This window comes from Saccostrea echinata, unplaced genomic scaffold, assembly GCF_033153115.1.
Source record: "Saccostrea echinata isolate AGI-Se365-2 ecotype Australia unplaced genomic scaffold, CSIRO_AGI_Sech_v1 ptg000012l, whole genome shotgun sequence".
In the NCBI taxonomy this organism is placed as follows: Eukaryota; Metazoa; Mollusca; class Bivalvia; order Ostreida; family Ostreidae; genus Saccostrea; species Saccostrea echinata.
This window is the reverse complement of record NW_026889761.1, coordinates 10,402,721-10,429,184: the sequence shown is the minus strand read 5'-3', so window position 1 is coordinate 10,429,184 and position 26,464 is coordinate 10,402,721. Positions and strand designations below refer to the sequence as shown.

The window sequence follows — 26,464 nt, the reverse complement described above, 5'->3', positions numbered from 1 at the left end:
GCCATTGCTTTGTCAACAACATACATGTACCAGTTAACATTACACTGGGGTTACACTCTCCTTATCACATATGACCTCTGATCTTTTTGGTTGTCCGGCAGTTAGTCTGTTGAGAAGGAAGAAAGCTGGAGGTGGGGGGGGGGGGGGGGGGGGAGGGTATAAAGTGTTATAGTATCTATGAAGCATTCAACATGTACACATGCTAATAAAAAAAATCTTTTCAGCACCAGTGAGCTGGTAACTACAATGCTGATCACACAAGTACCAACTGTGTATCAATGTTGGCCAGTATTGCCAATAATAGATACTTGGTCTGTCCAATGAATCATCAATCCTAACAATTCATTGTCATAAAGATTTTGGTTTACAATTACAAACAAGTTCTGTGGACATGCAAACATGTACCTTCCAGTTCATCAATAATTACACTGAATCAATGGGATGATTTCTTTATTAAAAATGAAATGATGAAATGATAAAAAAAAAAATACTTCTTTCATACATCCATTCTCTCAGAAACACACAATATACAGTCAATCTATTACACAACCACTGTCACTCGGTCATCAAGAGCTCATCTATTCCCCAGTCTTCAAAACTTCCGTCAGGGAGGTAACGGCGAATAATGATCGGAATCTTCCTGGCTCTGAATAAATCAGATAAATTGAAGGTGTGAGTTTTTGTATGTATTATTACAAATATTATTTCAATCATTACATTATATACACTGAACCATAAGTGCCTCATGGTTTTTCCAGAAACTAAGGAAAACCATCATCGGAAACCCACGTTTACCTTGAGGTAAGAGAAGCGAGACCGACCGTGGGTTTCCAACGATGAAGGAAATTTGGCTAAAATATTTATGGTATTTTACAATATTCCACTTTAAAATAATTATATACAAGATAAACTTGTCTTAAATTTCCATGACAGAATTTATATTTATTTTTTATATATATCTGTACAATAGGGCCTAAAGAACTGACAGAGAGAAACCTTAGCAACATACTTGAGTTCCTTCATTGCAATAAGTAGAGGATCAGTTTCTCCTTCCAATTCCACCATTACTGGTGCACACATCCTATTCCAAATTATAATAAAATTACAATCTTTGCATAAAAAATCTGATTTCCAATACTAATTATGTCTTTTATAACATATGTCATTCATATGATTTTTATGAATTTTTTGATTAATACCCTTTTATAGATCTACCTACCCCAAATGAATGTTATAAGTAGTTTTCTACCTATTTGTCTGTAAGATTTGACTTCATTATTGTACTCTCAGAAAACAGACCAGAATAGAATACTAACACAGACATGGTGACACTGAACAATTGTACAAGAAACAGGCTTTCAAAAAATATTTCCATAACTTTCTTGGCTGTCTATTGCAGTATGTATGATTATTTGTGTGACGATTTTCTATCACTCAAGTGTCTGCTCTATTTACATAGTAATGATTTTAAAACTGAAAATGTGAGAATCTGGAAATCTGAAGATTCAGCATTTAAATCATAGAGTGTATTAAGGGGTTCAAAAATCATAAAAATAACAGAAAAATTATGAGAAAAGGCAGGTTATCAAAATTCCATAATTCAATTCAATAAATCTGCAACACTCACGCAATCTGTAAGGCTCTTGTCCCCAGGACTCTGGCTCGTTCATACTTTGTCATATATGGAGTTGTGATTCGTTTTTGTGGCTCCACAGGCTGGCTAGCTTGATCAGCTGGGAGGATGTCTATTGGGTCACCATCCTTGAAACAAAAAGTATTTACTCTGTACAAAGGAACATCAACTCCCTCCCTCTTCCCTTTCCATTAATGATCACTTGTGAAATTCCCACATTTTCAGAACAATCCATACTTTATCAGTCAAGGAAGAGACTGAAATCCTCTATTATAAAAAATGATGGATCATCTTCATGTATACCATGTTTATTAATTACGTATTTTCGTTATTTTTGTCAATATGGCTTACTATTGTCATATTTTTCTTTTCAGTTTAATTCTTCTATCCTGTTTATATATAAAAGAGAGTTCTGAATTTACCACCAAAAGAAGAGTGTTTACATGAGTTTCATTTTATCTGGCTCACTAATAAATGCCAACCACATGTATCTGAACATCAACATTGAAGGTGAAAGTTGTTATTTTATCGGTAATTTTTGGTAAACTAATTACTAACTTGTCACTTTTACATGGCTTTTATCCCAATAATAATGTAAAGTACACCATCTGGCAAAAGCATGCATGTAGGGAAATGTCTTGACAAAAAGTTTAAACCATAAAAAAGTAGTACACTAGTAAAACAAGTGAAAGTAAAAAGAAGAAATAATTCAAAATCCATGTCTTGAAGTGAAAGAAAACATGAAATTTCATACAAGTGGTGCTGACACCTGCAAGAAAAATTGAATTGAAAGACTGTAGACAGCAAAGTATTTTTCTCTGAGATTATAAGAAAAGATTAAAGAATTTTTTTTAAACTAAGTAAACAGAAAATTGTCGGCCCCAAAATATCAATGTGGGCTAGTAAAACTTGTGAAGTTGGGGGCCCACATGGCCCTTAAGGTTTTAAGTGTTATTTGCAACCCTGATTGTAGTCAACTATATTTGAGAAATGGAAGTTTTTTGTCCTTTTTTCTGTTGGTGGATCTTACATTTTTTAGAGAGGGGTAAATCTCAGTATTCTAGAAACACTCCAAATTTTTATGACTGTTTTTCATCTTTTTGAAAATTCCTATAAATGACAGGTTTTAGGCATAACAAAAATTTAATTTTATGTTTTTCAGAATGACAGAATTCAGTCTGACCCCTGACTTTTTATTGACCAAAATAGAATATAATTTATTAAATTGCTATAATGAATGTTTGACCACAAGAATCGAAATTACCAAGTCTGGAAAGTGAAAGTGAATTATTAATAATCCCAAATTCTCAGTCTGCAAATTTTGTTAAGCCAGGTTTTTCACATTTATTTTGCAACAGGAATGGAGAATACTACCCAGGCTGATATCCACGGCCAAAATCATTATATTCCTCCCTCCTTAAATTGTCTTCGCCCTCGAAGACACAACCAAAGTTCTTATTTGCCTCTGGAAGGACTTTCACCTGCAAGTCCAGAGGTTGTCTGTAACAGGAAAGGAGAAAATTTATGGCTGGACCAGGAATCTAACTCTGGGCCCCTGCATCACTAGTCAGGTGCTCTACCGACTGAGCTTCCCAGGCCCAAACCTTATTTTAATGACTTACACTTACAGATAAAATTTTCGGCTATTTTGGTAAACAAAGGCACCGTTCTGAATAATAAAACTAAATAATAATACAAATACCTCTTGTGTTTCTACAGCTTCGTCCAAAGGTTCGTCATCGTCATCAATATCATCGTCAAAGCTGAAAGAAAGGGATTGAATGCATTGCGTCTGTGCAGTTGGCAATCATGAGTTATAAAAACATTAACCTGATTAATTCTTACATCCACAATTATTTTCAATCAAAAGGAAATAACAATTTAAAGAATAGTTACATCAATTAGTATACACATTTTTCTTTCAAAAGTATGAAATTGCGTAAAAATAGCCCTTACTTGTCTACATCGTGTTCGTCGTCCGCCATATTTGAAAAACAATGTCTTTGTACAAGTAAAGCGGTCTTGGAAAATTTTCCGGATAACTACCATGCCAAATGTTATGAGATCGATCTATACGGGCGCAATATTCTGATTAAATATAACATTTTTCTCTAAATGCAACAAAATTAATTTCATCATTATTTCCATGGTGTTGCTATATTCTAGTGATGGCGCATAGTTCATAGGCGGATCCAGCAACCGGCCTTAGTCTTGAAACGACTTTAACGGGGACCTGTTTTCTAAAATTGATACGTTCAAAAGGTTCAATTTAAAAATGAATCATGCATTATGCCCATTTTGACTTGTGCTTCGGAAATTTGGATAAGTAATAAGTGAGAGTAGAGTTTGGTGCACTTCTCATTATTTTCAGAATATATAAATTATCATTTAGATATATTATTAATATTACAGGTTACAGAAAATTGTTTCAAGTCAAGTTGGCTTTTACAACATGCATATTTAGAGGATGAAAAACTTGCAGGAAATGGAAAAACTTGTTGGCAAAACTGTATACGAAGAATATACTTGATGAAGTTATTGGTTTAAATGCTAATATATTATAATTACCTATAAATGATTTTGAAAATAATTTGAAAAAAGTTTTCAGGCACAGGCACCTGATTACTTACTTTTCTTTTAATAAAAGAAATATATCCCCTACCGTGAATTATTAGGTAGGGGGTATATTTTTTTTTTATTAAAAGAAAAGTAAGTAACGCCAGGTGCCTGTATTTTCAGGGACATTAGATATATCAAAGAAAAAGGTAATGGAAAAGTGTCATTCTACAGCCAGTTTTAATACAAGTCCAAAAATCTAAACAAGCTTGAAATTCAACCATATACTTAATTTTTTCCATTCCCAAGAAGCTTCGTTCTTTTTTGACTCGGTTAAGAATAAGTGCCCACAAATTACAGATAGAGGTTGGCAGATATTGTAATCCAATTGTACCAAGAGATGAGAGATATACTGTATTACTGCCATACTGTTGTTGAAGATGTACATCATTTTTTTTATTTGTATGTCCTCTTTATAAACAACTAAGAAGTGAATATTGCACACTTTTTAACAATAAATGTATATCTTATGAAATTCTTAATCTGTTAAATGAACAGGAAATATTTGTAACTTCATACGTGATGCATTTACATAAGAAAATCTACGAGGGTTGTTCGAAAAGTTCATGGACTGACGCGATAAAATTGATACTATATGTAGTCTATGCTTACAAAATTTTATATGAACATAAAACAACAAAAGTTAAAGAAATGCTGAAAATTTTAGCTTGATACCTTGAATATTTACCAAATTATCATAAAATAAAAAAGACATTATATGATCACCCGGCGCTGTCGCCATTTAGTTTCATGACTTCATTGTTTTTCAATGTCCGCATTCTCTACCTCATACACTTATCTTGATGAGTTTCCTTGGGATTAAGTAAAGATTTAAACCCGTCTTGTTTATATGATTTTACAATGTCATAAACAGCTGATTACAATGCATATAATATTGTAAATAGATCTGAAAGATGCTCACTTGATTATAACAGCATATTTGCTTGTCGGAGTTCAACATCTATCACACACGATCAACGTCACTTTTCGACGTGACAAATTTTGAACACCCTTACTACATATCGACATTAACTTTTACATCTCCCGTCTCTCTATTCTTTTTCGGCGTTTAAAAACAAGTCTCTGAATGCATTTTATTTTTCAAAAGCCCATTTGAATATTCCCTAGGTCTATGCCAGTTTTTCCAGAGGGTGAAACTTTATAGAATGTTGGAAAAAGAAACCCACCCACCCCTTTCTGACGTCATTACAACCCCATAATTGTTTGGACATTTCATATAAAATTTACGATAAAATTTCAAGCAACTTACAGAATGGGGTAAAAATTGCAAATTTTACGGTGCAAATGTGTCATACCACATGACTGAATTAACGGGATTTTTGAATGACAAATGCTCATATCAAAGAAAAGAATTTTTTCCCAGTTACACTTAGGAAGAAAAAACGTAATCTTCGAAGTTACGCCGCCTGGACATACTATTGCTTTCAAAAACATCAACATTTTATTGAAAAATAAAACTAATGATGTATAGTTTATTATATAAATAAAAAAGATGATGCTAATAAAACGTTAAAAAATTCATTGATGTATCGTTTACAAGCGGTTTTAATTTTATGGCGCTAGTCTACGAACTTCCCGAACAACCCTCGTATGTGACTATATTTGTATACTGCCTGTATGACTTGCACCACATTTGTTTTTTGTCAATGAATTGAATTACAGTCAAACCTCGTTATCTCGAACTCGATGGGACCGAGAAAAAACTTCGAGGTATCCAAGGATTTGAGATATCGCGGGTAAAATACTTAAGGAATAAGTAGTTGGGACTTCCAAATCACTTACACATATCCATGGTATTAGAGATATTAGTGTTCGAGTAAATTAAAAAAAAATATATTTAAAGTCATATATAAGTAGGAAAGCGGCCTGTCCTTGATACATTGTGTACAGCACAACATACATATACATGCATAAGACCTGTTTCCCCTGCTCACCACGGGGAGGTGAAAGTAGAACCATGTAGTGAAGTACATTCTAATCAAATGAGTATATATATAAGTCTGTAGTCGATTTAGCGTCAGATGAATGTCATATTTTGTTTTCAGTTCTTTTTTCTTTCTTTTTCTTTTCTTTCTTTTTTTTTTTTTTTTGCGTTGTGTTGTTATTCTCCTTTCGACCCGGGAGGATCTTGTTTAAACAAAATTTATATCCATTGATAACTAATCCTGCATTGCCGCGATTTGTCATCAACTTCAAATTGTACTTCACTACATGGTGAGTGAATTATATTGAGTGGAACTCATATCCCGTGCCATTGCTGGCCGATTCGGTATGTAGCGGTAATGAGTTGTTTTCGGTATTAGTCCCTTTGATAAAATGTAGCGGTAATGATCGTCCGAAAATTTGAGCAAATGTAGTGGTAATGAGTTGAAATTTTTCGCAATGTAGCGGTAATGTTGACCTCCCGTTTGGACATCCCATGAAATAATTTTTTTCCAATCCAAACACTAAAAATATTTTGAAAGGGGGGGGGGGGGCAAAATAAAATAAACAAGAGGCCCAAGGGTCTAGAATCGCTCTTCTGAAAATTGTACAATCTATAATCTCATCTGTTTTAAGCCTCTTGGTAACCTATATATAAGGATAAAGCCTTGAAATTCAAATTCCAAAAGTAGGTCAACATGGCAACAATCGACGCAATCGACAAAGTTTGATGATTCTAAACAAATAAGTATCTGAAATAGCCATCAAATTCCTCAAGTAGGTCATAGTGACCTACTTTTTGGTTGACACACTCCAGGTATACCAAAGATGCATCAACTGACAAAGTTTGATAATTCCAAGCCTGTTAGTTTCTGAAATATTTATATTAAGCCATGAAATTGCAAAAGTAGGTCACAATGACCTACATTTTGGTCGATACACTCTGAGGACTCAAGATGCATCAACTGACAAAGTTTGATGATTCTAAGCCAATTAGTATATAAAATATTTGAATTAAGCCATGAAATTGCAAAAGTAGGTCAAGATGACCTACTTTTTGATTGACACACTCTGAGGACTCAAGAAGCATCAACTGACTACGGTTGATGATCCTATGCTTCAAAGTGTTCAAAATATGCCCCTTAAACAATTTGAAAATAAATACCTGTAAAATTTCAAAAGTAGGTCACTGTGACCTACTTTTTGATAAATCTGTTTTAAGACCCCTAGGTGCATCAACTTACAAGGTTTGATGATTCTAAACCTCTTAGTATCTGAAATAATGACCTTTAATGTTTAGAAAATGATAAGCCATAAATTCAGAAAGTAGGTCATAGTGACCTACTTTTTGGTTGACACACTTCAAGGTCCCATGATGCATAAACTGACAAGTTTTGATGATCATAGGTTTCAAAGTATCCAAGTTATGCATCAAAATTAAATTGAAAATGAATACATGTACCTGCAAAATTAAAAAAGTAGGTCACCATGACCTACTTTTGAGTCAACATGATATGAGGTCCGAAGATGCATCAACTGACAAGATTTGATGATCCTAAGCCTTATAGTGGGCAAAATATAAAATATTAAACAGAACGTCAATTTTGGTAAACTTTGAAGTGACCTTGAGACCACGCCCTTTGCCCCAGGGTGATTCCCCGTGAAATTTTAATCTACAACATTATATAAGTTTGGTGATAATCTGCCCAGTGGTTCTTGAGATTATTTAGCAACCACTACTTTTGTTTTTATTTCCCAAATTATCTCCCTTTGTTTAAGGGACACATCCCTAGTTTTAGTACAGTATATAAATAAAAGCCCTTGGGCCAAGGATACTCTGTGACAAATTTGAAAAAAAAAATTGACTGAGGGGTTCTTGAGATATGGCCCATTTTCAAAAAAGTTGACACACACTGCACAAATGGCCATGGCATTATAGCTCTTTGAACCTTTGGCTCAGAAGAGCTAAAAATGAAAATGTAATGATAAATGGTATATTATCATTGTCTTACAAGTGTACCAATGATGCTTATAATGGAAATTTTGGGAAAATGGTACAATAAATAAACCTTACTTACTTCAAAAAGTATTTGAATGATATATATTTGGCCACTGCAATCTTTCCTGAGACAGTTTCCGAGGCTATGTGTAAATGTATAGAATCATTGGTATTGTCATAACTTTCATCTTGATCTTTTTAGGACCTATTTTAATTCTAAATTTTAAAATTATCTTTGCATAATAATTTTAGAGTGTCACTCTGCAGGAAATAAATTCATCTTAATACAGCTAATGTCTAATTCTATCAGTTTGGAATCAAGTTTTGAAATGTTTTACTGTTGCATTTTCAAGAAACATCACATTTTAATATTCCACCAACTCTATACCGAAACCCCTCACGTATAAAAAGATCCTTATCCTACCTATCCACTCCCATTCTCTTCGATGTTGTAATTATAAATGAAGTACATGTTAATGAGTTTAATTCAAGTGAAGATACATTGCATTGGAAACCTAGTCATTAATGACTTCTTTTGTAATACAATGTGTAGAGCATTCTGGGTCTCTTGGACTTCAAGCTCTCCACATAAAAACTTGTTGTATTGAATAAACCACTTCCATACCAAAGGTAACTTTACACTAAAAAAATGGCACATTGTTGACATAAACAGCAGGCAGGTCTGAGACACCAATGTTTCCTAATATGGCTCCCGGTAACCCAGACAAGTTCCTGGTTAACGCACACTGCTTCTTAACAACCATGTCACAAAAACTCCAATGCTTACCTTTTTAAATGCAAAACTATTCATCATGTCCTAAAAATACAACCATGAAAGAAATTAAGATTTTGTTTGTTTTAATATATTTTTGTTTTATGTACATGTTACTGCATTGGAAATCTATGATCTGCACAAAATAACATTTGATTTGACAATGACATAAAACTGTTTCCCCTGGTATAAAAAACACTACTGCCTAGAGTTGCATATGATATATCCTACCTGTAATATTAAAACAGTAGCTGTCTGACCCCCAGAGCTGGTCGTGAACCATTAAAAGTCAAATAAATAAACCCCCTCTGAGGCCACTAACACTCATCATGACATACAAAAATATCTATATATACAGTAAAAAGAAATTTGATTGTTATGTACAGCACTACTACAAAGGATACCAACTCAACCATTTAACAGTGTAACATTCTAGTGTGAACGCAAGAATTTCTTGTTCATTTGAGGTATCCTTTCATAGTTGACAATTTAGTGTTTTACAAACACCACTGTGTGTGCAATTCATCCGGTAACAAGTGCAGACGGATAAAAATATCTATTTTTGAAAATGACATGGATGTAAATAAAAATTCTTCAAACTTAAAATACAGATTCTTTCTTTCCATTCATTAGTAACAAATCTTTTTCAACAAAATCAAGTGCAAAGCCTCCTGAACACAAATTTCAATGCACTACAAAAAAAAAAAAACAAAAGACCATAATTATGGCACATTCTATTTGGTCCATATATGCAGTTTAAAATTCCGGGATAACAAATGTTCATAAATGTCCTATTATTTGAAATGCATGCGACATAGTTTCAGCCTTTTCTCTGAATTGCAACCATGTAGTCAGCTTAATCTCTTATTTACTATGTAGAAAAGTTATGAACATGTCCAATTCCCTACATCACTCATGAACACACAGGTTTTTTCCCCTCTGAAGAACCTTCATGTATCATGCAAATGTTCCTTGTATTGATGTCACTAATCAATTAACATGCAAGGAAAATCATCTCTTTAATTATCCCAATTTCTTTAAATACTTTGAATTGACCTATAAGTGAAATTCATGTACTGCAGGTAAGCATTACAGGGTGAAAAATTTATGAATGTATAATCTAAATACAGTATTTTAAATGAAATCATATCAAATTGTCAAACTAAATGTACAATAATGAAGCAACTGATACGATTCAAGCCAGAAATGTAGCATGACTTTCAATTTGATATGCAGAAAAATTACTGTGGATATATCAAGCACCAACCTGTAGAATATAGCAATGGTGAGTGATAGTGGCAATGTGGGACCCAGTTAGTGAAAGCAGGGCTGCTGCATCCCCCTCCTCCCCCCCCCCCCCCTTCAAAGAAAATCACACTTTTTTTTCAATAAATAATTGAATATAGAACAATAACAGACCACCTTCACAACTACGTTTCAGTACCTATACATTAATAAATTATTTAAGAAAACCTACAATATTATAATGGCAAAATTAAACTGTAAAAATACTCTTAAACAATTTTTCTTATAAAGTAAGTTTCATTTGGATGATAGATATGGGTAATGAGGAATGCAGTAACAGTTACTAACTGGGCCCCCCGTCAGAGACCAGGTACGGTATCACAGAAGATAAAGGGACCAGTAGCTTGATACATCACAGGTTATTACACAAGTCAATGGCAGACTTTTGGCAGAGACTATCTACACAGGAATATAATCTTTACAAAAACTTTATTTACAACCAGTATTGTCAGCTGCAACACTGCAAAATAATTCATTTGATTTCTTTCTTACATCTATACATCCTAAACAAAAAAAAAAAATGTTGGCCTCAAATATCTTCTCAATAAAATTTAAGTTGACAAAGAATAACTTCTCATCAGCAAAAATACTGTTTGTGTCCCATAGAATTTATTGTAAAATGCTTCACTTTCTTCCCCCACATGCTCTATAAAAGTTCTCTGCCACAAGCATTCACATCATTACAGAGGCCATGTAGTATCTTTCACATCCAATCACAGGCCGTGTAGTATAAGGCTGTACACTGCCAGACAGACTTGATCACACCATATACATATATAATAAAAACCAACTCTAACAGAACATCTGCAGATCAAACGGGTCCATTCTGTAGGGTTGGTGATGATGAACTTAAAACAGTGTCACTTTTTTCTGGTGAGTCTTTGGCTTGAGCTCTATAATGAAAAAAAAATCAAGTCATGTAGAATACGCTTCACTTTCAATTGCACTTTTCACTCCAAAAAAAAAGTCAAAGAAACTTCAAAAGAAACATCATGAACTTCTCCAGAAAAATGTTAAGACTATATATATCATAATGCTAGAAAATGATAACCTCATGATAAATATTTTAACTTCAAAGTCACTACCAACAGTAGACAGTAACTTATTACTATTAATATCATTATATTGCATTAGCAAAATCAGGAGTATGCAAGACTGATTTTTCTAGAAAATGGAACAATCAGCATTTCGGAAATTGTTTGCATTTTTCATCAAAACCTCTAACACACAATCAAAGAATATAGTCCAAAATTTTCTTGAAGGAAAATTAAACAGTATTACATAGGATTGGTTTCATTTCTTGATGAATACAAAATCAAGCAAACAAACGTCATAAAAGTTATACTTCCCCACAATTCCATTGTTTAACATAATACATTTTATCCCATGTTTACCCCTTTATCCTGTGGATATGACTCATTGGATATTTTTTTCATAACACACACTTACATGTAAGTGCAGTTGTGACGTCACAATTATATTCCCCAAACGAAGTTTGGGAACATATTGTTTTTACTCTGTTTCTTATTATTATTATTAAGTCTTCCGTTCACAACGGAAGACTTATAGTGATTGTATTGTTTCTTTTTATTATTATTATTATTATTATTATTCCTCCCAAATTTTGTGAGCGCGATTACTCAGAGATGGTTGGATAGATTTTCACAATTTTTCACATGATAGTAGGCTGATATATGAAGTTTATATAAAATTCCGTTTTTTGAAAAATTCACTTCCGGTCCGAAGTTACGGCCGAATTTCCAATTTTTAAATGGACTTTTGTCCGGAATTTTTCTCGGAAACGGTTTGAGGTAAAGATGTGAAATTTACAGGGGTATTAGATCATGACATTCTCTTTGTTTCAAAGTTGTTTTCGTGTGTTTCCGGTACTTCCTGTCCGAACCGGAAGTGAACTTGTGTTTGGTCAATTTTCAACTTTTTTGTTTTTTAATATTTTTTCAAGATATTATTATGTATAACAGAGGTTATTCTACAAATTCTAAATATATAATTTGTTTTGAAATCAGATTCCACATTTTGCAGATTTTCGGTACCCTCATTTTCCCTATTTACCTAGTGTGTAGACAATGGGCAAAGAAAGATAACTCTGACTTGTAAGTGAGAATAGAACTTTCGAGATAAAGGCGGAAATAGTATCGATGACGTTAGAGACATATACACTCTCCATATCAAAATATTTAGACGTTCTATATTCACTCTTCAAAATTTAAGAGGACGTTGGTTACCGCTTCCAGTGCATGTAAAGTTTGAAGTTGCCAGTGTAGTGTAAGTCTGTATTGACAGTTAGTTAATTTACACATGAATATATCTAAAAAAAATTAATATATATATATATGCTAGGTAGCTAATTCAAGTAAATATATTATAAGCACTGAATATACATTTATAGTGATGGACAGGCATGCAGTTTTATCTATTTCGTATATTAAGTTCAGAATACGATAGTTATAAGCCTTCTATAATGCAGACGATTTATTATTCTCTATGATCTGAATGCGAAATTATCCCGATTTCCGAGTTTTACTTTCGATATTAAAAAATATTACATACACTCAAAAAAGGAATTAAGCAATAGAAAATTGTAATACAGTACTGTTTTAAAGCCTTTATAAATAAATTGATATCTGCCACTGAAAAGAAAGAAAATCAATCTATAGATTAGATTTGGTTATTACATGTATATTTGATAAAAGGTTAAATTATTTATGACACATGATCTACACTCTATATACCCAAGGAATTATAAAAGATGTGAAAAGGCGACTCTTGGATTCTTGTGAAATACTCAAAGAGTTAAAGAGTGTGTGAAATAATGGTACGCTATATGTTTCTTTTGAAAAAAAAAAAACATGATAAAAAAATTGTACAAGTCTGTTGATATGTGGGATAAGTATATCTGAATGAACACAATTTTATGCAATGATATATAATCATGTACATGCAACTGACGTCCGTACTTTTCCTTGTAATTCATAAAATTATCTAATTCCTTTGAAGCCCCCCCCCCCCCCCCCCGTCTTGAATCTGAATTATATATTCGTTTTAGATTTAAATCTGGAACATGTGAATAACATTACCATTTACATGTATACAGAATTTCATATTTTATAATTATGAAATGTTCAATTTACATGTCTGAGAGAGAGAGAGAGAGAGGAGAGATTCCCTCTTAATCCCGATCCAGACCAAAAATTAGTTCTTTATCGGTCACACCCATTCTTTATTAGATGTTTTCTGATTTCATAGTCAGTCATGGTCACATCCTGTATATTTTTCAGCTTAAAAAGTATCACACGAAGTGCACGTGTGTTGACCTGTCAATCAAAATCACTTGACGCTGTATGCACTGCAATTAAGTAGCCTGAGTTCGAAATGATCTTAAAGTATGATCTTTAAGTAAATCTGCTGCAACAAACTTGTGAAAAAAATAGAATAAAATAAAAAATAAAATATCTCGGTATTATGAACTTCGACTGTGGGACGTGGAGACCGGTCCTTTGGATGAGATCGTATAAATCGAGGTCCCTTGTCGCAGAAGATGCTGGCATAAAAAAGATTCCCCACTGCTCAATTGCGATAAATGCCAAAGTATAGGACAAAAATTTACAGTCTCCACCGGCGAGTGGTGGCGTCTCCATGTGAGTGAAAAATTCTGGAGAGGGACGTTAAACAACAAACGTATAATCAATCAATCAATCAATCAATCGATTGCTGAAGAATTACTGTAATTGATTAATTTGTCTTATAGGTATGTTGTCAAATCTTGATATTATAACTTTACAAAACTCAGTGACTTTACGTTTAATGTGATACTAAATTAATTCATTATATTTTTTTATAACACCATCACAATTATGCCAAAACATACACACAGTGAAGTTTATGATAGTACGGTGTTCGTTCGTCTGTTTGTTTGTCTTAGAAATGATTGGAAACATTTTTTTTTAAATTGCTAATGATATACGTATATCTCTTATAGGTGCCAAATGTATTATACAAGATTGATAATGAAAATCAAAGTACCTTAAGTACTGAAAGGACTTTTTTCCCGTTATTTTTTTCTTTCACAGTAAATATGATATGTATGTTTTTTACACAGAAAAAAGCAAATTCTTACAGATTTAGAAGAACGGAAGACTTTTTTGTTGCCATGGCAACAAGAGTCTAGTTATTATTATTTTTCTTCCTGGGTACTTTTTTGTCCTTGAGTGATCTCCGAAACTATACATCCGATTGAGTTGAAACCTTTTTAGGGTTAATAGGAATGTTATGTAGATTTGCGGAACGAAGGTCATTTTGCGCGCACGTGCATGCACGTGCGTGCGCGTGCAATGAGTAAAATGACCAATATAATTGATATAGCTATAACTTTCATATCTTTTGATGAAATACTTTGATACTCAGAATATAAGGATATATTAATAGTGTAGACAAGATGACATGGTCAGAATGCACATGCATGCACGTGCACGCATGCGCATTGATTGAAAAAACTAATACAATTGATATAGACTTAACTTGTACATTTTTTGATGAATTGCTTTGAAACTCAGAATATAAATATATATTAGAAGTGTAGACAAGATGACATGATCAGCGCGCACATGCATGCATTTGCATGCACGTGCGTGCGCGTGCAATGAGTAAAATGGCCAATATATTTGATATAGCCATAACTTTTACATTTTTTGATGTAATGCTTTGATACTCAGAATATATAGACAGATTATAAATGTAGACAAGATGACATTGTCAACATGCGTATGCATGCACGTGCGCGCGCATGCAATGCTAAAATTACCAATATACTTGATATAGCTGTAACTTTTATACTTTTTGATGAAATGATTTGATACCCAAAATATGTAGATATATTAATAGTGTTGACAAGATGACACGGTCATCATGGACATGCATGCACGTGCGCGCACGTGCAATGCGAAAAATGACAGATATACTTAATATAGCCGAATTTTTTTTATCTTTTAATGAAATTTGAATATAAGATGTATTAAAAGTGTAGACAAGTTGACATGGTCATTTTGTACATGCATGCCTGTGCGAGCGCGTGTAATGCGTAAAAAAAAAACCCAATATACTTGATTGCCTTATTTAATGAAGCTTACAGGGAATAAGACACCAAAAGGAAGTTGGGGAGCGTTTGGGGAACATCTGTAACGGTCCCCGTTACAATTAATACTAGTTATTTTTGCGTTAGAGTGATGAAGTAAAATAAAGTGGAGTCCTATATAAAACAGTGTAAAACATTGGTTGTGAAGTATTAAACATGGGATAAAAAGAATCTTCCATGATTTGTAGTTGGATATGATTTTTATCCAACACATTGTGTGTTTTTATCCCCTCGCCAAGGCTCAGGGATAAAAAAAACACACAACTCGTTGGATAAAAATCATATCCAACTACAAATCATGGGAGATCCTATATATAAGGCCTTTAAAGATCCATTGGTCCGACCTGTTATTTTCCGACTAGCTTACATACTTACAATGTTTCGGAGGATGGATTCTCTTTGATGTTGGAGGATTCTGGGATCGGTCCATTAGCCTCCACGGCCTTGTCCCCAGATCCCTGGAGATGAACTGGTGATTTCATCAGTCCAGCATTTGTCAGGAAACTACAATGTGATGAATTCACATGGTTATCATGATTGTCAAGCTCTACTGAAAGGACATTATAAAATTCATAACATGTATATCTATCTGGAAACATACATAAAATCTGAAGTATTTTTTCATATTGCACTGCCAGGTATCATATGAACATTATAATTAGATAAAAATGCTTCTCATTGAGAACCATTATGATCTAGGTATACATGTATATATGGTTTAACAATATGTGTAGATATTACAATAGTATAGCAGCAATGTAGTATGTTTAATTGTAATACATGTACTTCATGTCAAGGGTGTTTGGTAAACAGCTATAACAACAAATGAGGAAAACACATTATTCTTTTCTAATATCACATTAACCTCTACAATACACCAGGAAAGTGGAAAAATGCCTTGTTTAACAGCTGATTTAGAGCAAATAGCAGCTCTTTTAATTGCTTTTTTTAAAATAATCTGAAAGAAGTTATAATGTTACTTTCAAATCTGGAATCAAACATTGCAAAAGAAAGAAAATCTGCTTTACAGATAATAATGTATCTAAGCAATGCTTTTAATTGACCAAGTTATTCTAAACAGAGAGTATGGGAGAAAACAAGCATCGTCTGTTAAGCTTGGCATACCTAATAAAGCTATGAAAATGTATACACAATAAAATGCCCCAGAACTGAACATATTTTAAAATATGAAATGCATATTATTCATGGAACAACTGCTTTAAAAATACATAATGGGAGCCTCTCAGACATTAGGCGTTGCAGTGTACTATATTCATTCCTTTGAAAGTCAAGATTATAAAGATTCTTAAATCTAAAGCTCAATTCATCTCATGTTAAGTTCTAGGGCAATATAGGAATTCTTGAAGATAAAAAAATTATGTGCTTGTATTATGCATCAAGGAGGAATAACACACAGCCACATCTTCTTTAGACGAAAGTACATTAATACACTTTTGTTAAATGTCCCGTTTATTTTTATCCTCATCCTGGGTAATCTCAGATGAGATTCGACTTGGTAGGAAATCAGGACGGACCTTTACCAAATCTCGGGATAGTCGTTCATAATTCAGATCTCAAAAATTTTGGCCAGTTCTAGCTATTATTGTGTACCTAGGTGACACTGCTGATTGCTTCAGAAGATGTCATTTGAATGTAAAAATACCTGGTAACTCTCTATTGCTCTCAATACTTCATTGCTTACAGATTAGGTATGTTAATCCCAAAATTAAAACAAGCACTTAGTTTCTGTTCAAATGATTGAATTCCATGATGTATTTTTTTTATCTCTTGATTTTAAAGAGTTCCTAAAGTTTGTTTGTTTTTAAATTAGATGTGTGTAATATTGTATATAGACATACATGTATAGCAGAGAATTTACTTGAAAAACATACTATAGAAACTTTTCATTTCTAGTACACAGTTTCCAATGAATTATGGACTGAGTAGAGATTCAGTGAGGGTGTCAGTCCACATATCCAGCCAATCCGAATCTCAGCACAGATTAATGTCTGGGTAGCTTTTGATAAATTTTGATCCTCAAAGGGGCTTTTATTTTTCCTCTGATAATATTACTGTCAAAAATTCAATACCAAAAGCTTATTATACAGTATTTATACTAGTATCATACTTTCCATCTTTTTTTTTAAGGTGCATTATACCTCCATAGCAGTATTATACCAATCCCTCTATGATCAAGAATTCCAGTATTTAAAAAAATATCAGCATATAGATATATAGCAAGGTACCACACGGCCCATTGCACAACATGGTAACTCACTCAAAGTTTGCACTGAGGGAGTCTTCAATCCTAATTAATACAAATCAGAACAATAAACAATTCAAAAAAGAAAATGCACTGAATCTAACACTTCTACTTTTCAGATTTGTTAGTAAAACATATCAACTGTACAAATATAACAGCTTGTTAATGAATCACTTTTTTAAACTGCTAAACAAAGAACCTTGTCCTGCAAAAAAGTCTTCGAAGCAATACAGTGAAAAACATGTAGCTATAATGAAACCAGTTGTTTAATTGATTACCTGTCTTCCTGTCCATCCACAGAGCTGTCTGATGATGAGCAGGAGACTTCAGGTGCTGAAGCAGGTGCCCTGTCAACAGAGGAGGAAGGGGCAGCATCCACCGAACTCCCCTCATCTTCTGATCCTGAGGGCCTCGTTGGAGGTGTGTACTGAGATGAGGGGGAGGAAACAACTGGGGGTGTGGCAGGAATTGCTGGGGTGGAAGATGAGGGTTCTTCAGGCTCCACTGAACTGTAAATATTGAACACAGATACTCAATCTGATTGTTTACTTAGAGAACAGCAGTCATTACTACAGTATGATGTCACACACTGTGGAATAATTTTAATTCGGGGGGGGGGGGGGGGGGGGGGGGGGTCAATGTTTGTAGGCAGGCAAAATCTGACTTGTTTGTGGGGACGTAATTTCATGGGTTACTCATTTATACAGTAGATTCGATGAATCAATATGTTTACAAAATAAATGTTTGTGGGAATGTAAAATTGTGGGTAAGGAAGACCCATGAAATCCACAAACTTTGATCCCTCACGAACAATGATGATTCCACAGTAGTGTGTTCCAGTGCAATATCAGTACATTTACTATGAAGTGCACTGCACCGGCGCATGATAAGCAAGTCAGATATTGTGTATCATAAACAGAAGTATGAACCAAATCCATGACAACCTTGGTAAAAATTGAAATGATTTCTCTATTCCTAATGTTTGATGTGCACCTATACTGTAATTAGTGATTAGAACAAATAGTACATCATATATAGCTCTACTGGATGTGAAACAAATGCCCAGTCTGCAGCTTCGTTCATTGTACTGCTTATGAAGGATGAACAATGCCACTGCCTATTAAAACATCAAAGTTCATGATTACACTCACAAAACTTCTCTATCTGTCATCTTAGTAAGATGCATGTACTATACAATATAGGATTTATTTTGAAAACAAAAGGCTGGCCATCAAGAACTATGTACTTGGACAGATGCTATCAATAACTAAGGGGTCAGATCTTTAATTCCTCTACCCTATTCCCAAGAGATACAAATAAATCCTGCTTGATCAGAGATGCTCCTAGAGAAATGAATCAGGACAGACTTCTTACATTAAAATCATTAATAAATCTTTAACATGAAGATGCAGTTTGGCTCTTCAAAATTTAAAATGCCCTTGAATGTTCAATTGAACTTGAACAAACTCACAAACTGGCATAGATCATTACTCTGATGGGAAAAATGTAAATTACTTTTAATCTGTTGTGTGATAATGTAGTTAAGTCTTGAATACATGTATTTATTGTATATTTATGTCATTATTGATAGAAACAAGTAAATTATCTTTAAAAAATATATACAGCTGCATGTATAAATATATCAAGAAAAAATGTGCATTTCTTGATGTAACTTTTTTTGTACAAGGTTACTGCATAAATCTTACATTTGTAAGGATATGCTCCAGATTAGCTCCCTTGAAACCTACTTTTTTTAAAATATCAACGTAAAGGTCACAGCAACCTTAATTTAGGGTGAAGCACACCTTCTACGTACCTAAAATGCATTAACCATCAAAGTTTGAAGATTCTAGGCCAAATGATTATCCAGTTATTTAGCCATGTCAACTTAATTAGAGGACACAGTGACCTAATTTTAAAAGGAGATAAACCTTCTATCCTAGATGCATCAGCTGACAAAATTTTATTATTCTAGACCTGTTATGAGCCACACAAGAAAAAAGCTAACAGACATATTGAGAGACATGGACATGATCACAATACCATAGTATGTCCCATCATATATGGGCATATATAAAAAAAACACACTAAGTTTATAATACAGTTTGTTAATTCATGAAAGTATACTGACAAAACAATGATATCACAAAATATCAACTAAGGGCCTGTATGTCAGAAATTTTGTCAGTACTGGTTAGATGACCAGTTCACTAACCTAGCCTGTTGTTTTGGTGAGGAGTTTGATAACCTAGCCTGTTGTTTTGGTGAGGAGTTCACTAACCTAGCCTGTTGTTTTGGTGAGGAGTTTGATAACCTAGCCTGTTGTTTTGGTGAGGAGTTTGATAACCTAGCCTGTTGTTTTGGTGAGGAGTTCACTAACCTAGCCTGTTGTTTTGGTGAGGAGTTTGATAACCTAGGAGTTTGTGGTGGTAGGGTTGCATCATCTGATGTAGAGGACACCTCCTCCTCCTGGACCATACTGTCCTTCTCTGTCAGGTCCTCGGTCCTCAGCTCCTCACTATTCAACTCCACCGCCAGATCTGCTGGTGCACTACGTGCTACTGAATATATAGAATTACAAGTACCTTGAACACATTCCTACTGTTTTAAAATACTTTTTTTTACACAGCAGATACCATAGTGCAGTACATATTAAATTGCAAACACTGTTATTTTGGTTTTTTTCAATCTGCCTTTTAAGGCAATGCCTCTCCAGGATGCACAAATCCAAGAAGAAATCCATATACATGTAATTTTATTTTTAACACAATGCATAAGAAGTTTATTTTCAATTCTATCATCAGACTCACAGTAAGCAGCAGGCCTAGAATTGACTTCATTGGTATCCATGGCCACAGGAGAGCTACTTCTGGGTCCAGGATCAGTACTGTAAGTACATATGTCCTAACTCTAATATTTGTATGTAATATCATTTGTAAAAATGTTAAACAATACCAAGTACAGCTTACATAAAACTTTTTGCAAGGTTATTTGAGTACTCATAAGTGTCATTTATTTTCTACATTATCTTGTTATTGTAAATCAATGAATTGCAGTAATTTCTTCAAATAAAATTTAAGCGTTTTCTCTTGATTTCCAGATTTTAATCTTGCATCATTACTGCAAAATACTTACGCAGACAAATCTCTAATATTGCTAAAATCTGCCCAATTATCCCTGGTCTCCTCCCTAGGAAACTTGTTGCTGAAGTCCGCCCACTTCTCCGATTTTTCGCTCGATGATGAAGCTTCAGCGGAGGTAGATGTCTGACTCCAGGAAGAAGTATCCATAGCAACAGGTACAGATTCCGTTGCTACGTCATCAAAATTGGCCCAATCTAAAAAATATGATGCATAATAATCACTGTAAAACAAAGTTACAGAGAACACACAATGAATTCATTCTTACAGTGAAGTGATTTTCCCCGTGGTTTTAAAACCTATAGTGAACTTTAACAGGTGCAACAAATCACTTAATATGGAATAAAAATTGCTTGTCCCTAGCACTTTGCTATAAGCCTGATTTACTGCAATACCACATTAAATGGATGGAAAATGGAATTCATTTTGAATATAATAGAAAACCTACAAAGTCAATGTGCATAAACATTAAACTTACTTTCACTATTATCAACATCCATTTTTTCATTTGGCTGTGAGACAATTTTTCGTGGGGAGTCCAGTTCCTCCTCACTGTCTGTACTATCACTATCATCCCTGGTCTCTGGTAACCGGCTAAAGTGGAAAAATCAATTTTATATTGTAAGATTGTCAAAGGCTGATCACGAAGTGTTTATATACATGTATATATATATGAAAAACAAATCTTTTTGAAAAACTGAAAAAAAAAAAAAAAACATTTCCCGTTACACATACTTTGCTAGTATTACTTGTAGAAATGGTTATACTGAGTAATTAAGACATACGTGGCTCGGTTGGGTTGCTGAGCATTAGGTGAGAATGTAATTTCTTTTTCTTCCCATATGTCCTCATCACTATCATTATCATCAAACTGCTGAATTCTCTCATTACAGGCTTGCTCAAACATTGAGGCTGCTGCACTCTGTAAAATAAATAAGGTTTATTTCATTAATATTTATAGAAACTGGCATTAATATTGCTAGAGCAGTGAAAACCATGTTGTTTTTCCATGAATCAATATTGTGTGCCTTAAATTCTTTATTGACCTATGAAGTTTATCTGACCTTTTAATAGCCCCAAGACCTTCCAAGAAAGTCTACCTCTTCTTGTACAATTATTTATACATGTTTTATTTATCTATTTATTATTTTTAAATAATTCAAGACTTACATTTTCATCCCCTGCTTGTACTGTGAAATCTATACTGGAGATACGATCCCCAAATGGTGAACTGTAAAATGAGAATTCAATTCAATTTGTAAACAGTATCATCTTTTTTTTCAGACTGAACTATTTCTATTATCCTCAAAAAGTCAAAAAAAAAATATTCAGCACACTACACATATGATATACAATTGTATGTCATGAATCCAAATTAAAGGACACATGCAACACACAAAAATACTGTAGATCACTTTATTTTCCCACCATCTTTTTTTCTCGATAGCTATTTGGTAAAAATTAGCGAGACAAAATTTTCACGAATTGAGGTTATTATTATATATATGTATATCATCCTTAACAACAAATAAATGCAAGAATGAAATTTTAATGAGCAAACAGCCTCAAGTAATTATGCGAAAATAAAGTTCTCATGAATGAAAAGTGATTTACAATATGTAACAATGACTTTTACAGAACTCTGTCTACACAGGGATTGTCTACTATGAGTTACATTTGTAATGACACAGCATGCTCAGTACAGAGAGAATCCTGAATACTGTTTTAATTTGTTACTTAGCCCTGTTAATTTATCAATTTGGATATTAAAACCATAAAATTTACAAAACACACACTTCAGTTATGGTGGCTTTTACATTAACATAGCCCTAGTTTTTCTTCTGAAGGGTATTGTCTATTCGAAAAGTGTGGACATAAAACTAATGGAATGCTCTAACTTCATTGTTGGACTTAAATGAAACAGCACTAAATCATCTCTTCACCACTTAAAACAACAATTACAAAACTAGAGATAACGCAGAAAAACAGACATACAACTTTACAGGATTCTAGGAGACTAGTGGAGACAGGCACAGTAAACCACACCGTCACATTACATGCAGTACATATTCTGGGGAAATAAAGACAACACAGTGGCTAGTACACATGTACTTACTCGGCCTTTTCTTCTTGCTCCTGGAACTCTTCTTCATTGAAACCAAACTGGTCGATGAAGTTGGACGTCATCTGTTGCAGCTGGTAATCAGAGAAGGCCTGATGAATAAACGAGCCAATCAAATTCAATCCTGCCTTTTAAAGGACGAAGGATTGATTCTAACTGAGAGCTAGAAAGCACACAACTACTAAAAGATATTGATGATAGCTGTGAGATCTGGACACCTCATAAGAGAACCATGCTAAATTTTACCTTAGCAGTACCGGCATTTACAGTAAATACATATTTCAGCCTTTCTCAAAATTTGATAAAGGATTTCATGCTATATCTTAAATAAGTTTTGACTAAATAGAAAACCATACATGTATATGAAAAAAGATTGCGATACATGCATAAAACATTTCAGCAATAATTACTAGCTTATGATATACACATCACAAATACCACAAAATGTATCTAATACACAAATTTCTACTCTAAAATGTAAAAGAGAGTTTATTTAAGTGTCCCCCATCCAGAATAAATTTCACATTTCCTTGTATTAAGAAAACGGCAATAATTTCTTTGTTTATGCACAAAAATTAACTATTAAAACAATCGACACCATTTATACATTAAAATTAACCATTAAAACAAACACTGGACACCATTTATATACTAAAATTAGCTATTTAAACAAACAATAGACACCCACCTGTTGCATGGCAGCGTCCTGAGGGAATGGAATGTCTCGGAAATCACTTTCTTCATCATCACTGCTGGAAGTCAAAGGTCTACCACGCATCTACAGAAAACAAAATATTTATCTCAAACTTTCTCATTAGGCCAGTTTATTATTCTCTTGCTTACAAAAAAGTACACAATTGCTGATACAACATTTCAGCTTGACTTAAAATACAATGGCAAATTTCAAGTATTGTAAACACACTTTTTTCCATGGGGTTATAATTCTGCAAATCTCATTTTCAAATTAATCGGAAGGTAAAAGATTATGCGGCTTTCTTAGATTGCCACTATATCCCCTAAATGCACTTTAAGTATGCTGAGACTAATTTCCATGGTAAATCTGTGACAGTGTACATGGTGTAAATTAATACCCTGCGGAAAAATAGTATGTCTACACTAGATTATGCCTAATATGTGTAGAAGACATCCTTCTTTATGAAAGGATGACTGCACTTAAGGACATGCGAAAATTGCGACAAAATAAACTTTCAAAACAAGCATTTTTCTTTTCATTGCAAGAATGGCCAACATCCAATCTGCAACTTTATGTAATTACGTTTAATAAAAGTGTGTATTTACGAAGTTCGAATCTGTTTTCAAAGGCAGGGGTCATCACAATTTCTTGAATCTCCGTACGATAATGAGGACGCCCACTTTTTTACTGACTTTATACATAGTCAGCGCATGTTTGTCTATTGTTCTCCGTTTCACAGCAGTTGTATATTTGCATAAATAATAATGTGTCAAAAGGAGATTAATAGACAAACATGCGCTCATGGTTAAAAAGAGAAAAAAACTGCTTCTTCTTACATTCGCTCTCTGTGTTGTAACCAAGGATTGTGACATGTTGAATATTATAATTAACCGCGTGATGTCCTACCTCAGGTAACTTTGTGAATACTAAATTCCGTCACGTGACTTGTAAGGTAGCATGTTTTGTGCTAACTAGGACATTGTGTTCGAACACGTTAAGTCATCTGGCATGGATATACAATGCTTTAATTACATTGACGTGCTCATATTGTTAGTTTCGTTTTGAAACCTTTGTCAGAAGTCTATTTGTGCCATATGGAATGGAGAGGGAGATTGGAAAGAGTGATCACGTTCTTTTTTCAAACATGTCATTGTTATTTATCAAGTCTAATTTTAGACCCATATTTACAATGTTAGCTCCACCTCTCATGCATATCTAATGTTCAATCAAGGGCAGGTAAGTGTAAATTCACTATATTTGGAAAGCAGTAAGGACAAAAAACATTGAATCATTTTATTGTATCACAGTCTAAAATCATTTTGAGATTTAAATTTGGTTCCAAATTGGCAGGATTCTTTCATAAACATACAAAAGTGAATTAAGGTTTAGATATAAAAGCAACAGAAGCAACCGAAAAAGACCCAAAAACAGGCGTTAAGTGCAGTCATCCTTTACATCTAAATAATGATAATTTACTTAATTTTTTTTTTTATGAATTAAATATAAATGTTTAGGTGATGAATGTAAATTTATTACAAGATAGATTAAAGTAGGTAAATAATTTTTACAGATTCTACTGTGTTCCTCTTGTTAACATCTGATAATGCACCAGCCACAAAGTTGTCCCACCTCTCCCTAACCTCCTCCGGTAATTCTGAAATATCATATTACTTGCATAAAAACAACTCTTCTATATAATACTTGGTAAAGACCTCAGATTACGCTTTTCTTTTCCACATTTGAACACAAGAAATCTAATGTGACTATTGTGCTTGAGACTTACCTGCAATGCTGTCTTTGACCAAATCTGAGTTTTCTCCCTTTTCCATCACAGCCACGATATCGTTTGCCATTTTTGTTAGATGCCCCATGTACCCTCTTCTCATACCCCTTTCTTGACTTCTGTAATGTCAATTATAATTCGTACAATCAAAAAAGACCACTACATAAATTCACAAGAAGCGCATACAAAATTTCCAAATGAGACAACTCATATTTAAAAAGTTAAAAAAAAAAAAAAGAAAAGAAAAGAACAGAGTATTTTCTTTTGTTCAGACTCCAATCAAAGCAGAAATTCAACTATGTTTCTATATTTTATTTTATTTGAATTGGATTAGAAAATTATTTCAATCATTAACATAAATAAGGCTTAATTACAATATCTATCATTAAAACTTACTGTTGTTGGTCATTTTCTTCCCAAATATCCATAATTCTTTGTAATATATTGCAGTCAGAAAATAACTGGAAAAGAAAGTATGATTTTAGTACCATCACATCACTAGCCATTTCTGCATTTTCTTGTTTCTCCATTTGAATTTCCAGAGTAACTGATAGTAAAGGCATGAATTAAGAAGTACCTGAACTAAAAGCGGATGCTCTTTCTTTCCATCAACTTCCACCGGAGAATTATACAGAATAGTGTTAACACACTGACTTACATGGGTATGCAAAAAGTTATTCCAAGTATAATGAAAACATAAATCCTGAAATAAAGAATAATTCATCTGAATCAAATAGATGTATCAATTTGTACCTATACAAATTTAAAAAAAAGTTTATTCTGTAGGAATTAAATGCCCTCTTAGTGGTCTCAAACATGACAAAGATTTAGTCAAAGGGATAATATGTATACTTTCCATGTACATGTATGACTGGGTATGGCAAAAAATTTTCTAAGTATTTAACACTGTAATGTGATTTTACATTGTGTTAATTTTACAGAAAAAAAGGAAGAAAAAAAATTACATATGGACTGAATTTTTGTACCATTACCTATTTCTTATTCCTTAATATTGGATAATCAACAGTGAAGCATGTGGCT

General features: G+C 33.5%; 2 protein-coding genes across 5 annotated transcripts in view; both read right to left on the bottom strand.

The window, feature by feature from the left end:
- Nucleotides 1-433: 433 nt before the first annotated feature.
- LOC133185342 (DNA-directed RNA polymerases I, II, and III subunit RPABC2-like) lies at nt 434-3,643 on the bottom strand. Its single transcript, XM_061320486.1, has 5 exons — nt 3,590-3,643; nt 3,336-3,396; nt 1,628-1,761; nt 1,010-1,081; nt 434-646 (listed from the first exon to the last, which is right to left on the bottom strand). The coding sequence occupies exons 1-5, from the start codon at nt 3,616-3,618 to the stop codon at nt 556-558; spliced, it is 387 nt and encodes a 128-aa protein (XP_061176470.1). The 5' UTR covers nt 3,619-3,643; the 3' UTR covers nt 434-555.
- Nucleotides 3,644-10,322: 6,679 nt separating this feature from the next.
- Nucleotides 10,323-26,464, bottom strand: part of LOC133185333 (serine/threonine-protein phosphatase 6 regulatory subunit 3-like) — a 25,897-nt gene continuing 9,755 nt past the window's right edge. For 2 of the 4 annotated variants that reach the window (XM_061320474.1, XM_061320473.1), the window contains exons 12-27: nt 26,001-26,126; nt 25,820-25,884; nt 25,424-25,542; nt 25,209-25,294; nt 23,635-23,724; nt 22,941-23,038; nt 21,995-22,055; nt 21,610-21,746; nt 21,303-21,418; nt 20,820-21,021; nt 20,495-20,571; nt 20,065-20,245; nt 17,963-18,193; nt 17,700-17,729; nt 15,797-15,925; nt 10,323-11,162 (exon numbers count right to left, since the gene is read on the bottom strand). In XM_061320474.1, coding sequence (XP_061176458.1) covers nt 11,081-11,162; nt 15,797-15,925; nt 17,700-17,729; nt 17,963-18,193; nt 20,065-20,245; nt 20,495-20,571; nt 20,820-21,021; nt 21,303-21,418; nt 21,610-21,746; nt 21,995-22,055; nt 22,941-23,038; nt 23,635-23,724; nt 25,209-25,294; nt 25,424-25,542; nt 25,820-25,884; nt 26,001-26,126 — 1,830 coding nt within the window. In that variant the 3' untranslated portion in view covers nt 10,323-11,080. The remainder of the gene's footprint in view (nt 11,163-15,796; nt 15,926-17,699; nt 17,730-17,962; nt 18,194-20,064; nt 20,246-20,494; nt 20,572-20,819; nt 21,022-21,302; nt 21,419-21,609; nt 21,747-21,994; nt 22,056-22,940; nt 23,039-23,634; nt 23,725-25,208; nt 25,295-25,423; nt 25,543-25,819; nt 25,885-26,000; nt 26,127-26,464) is intronic. The other 2 variants (XM_061320475.1, XM_061320476.1) reach the window with 2 other exon arrangements.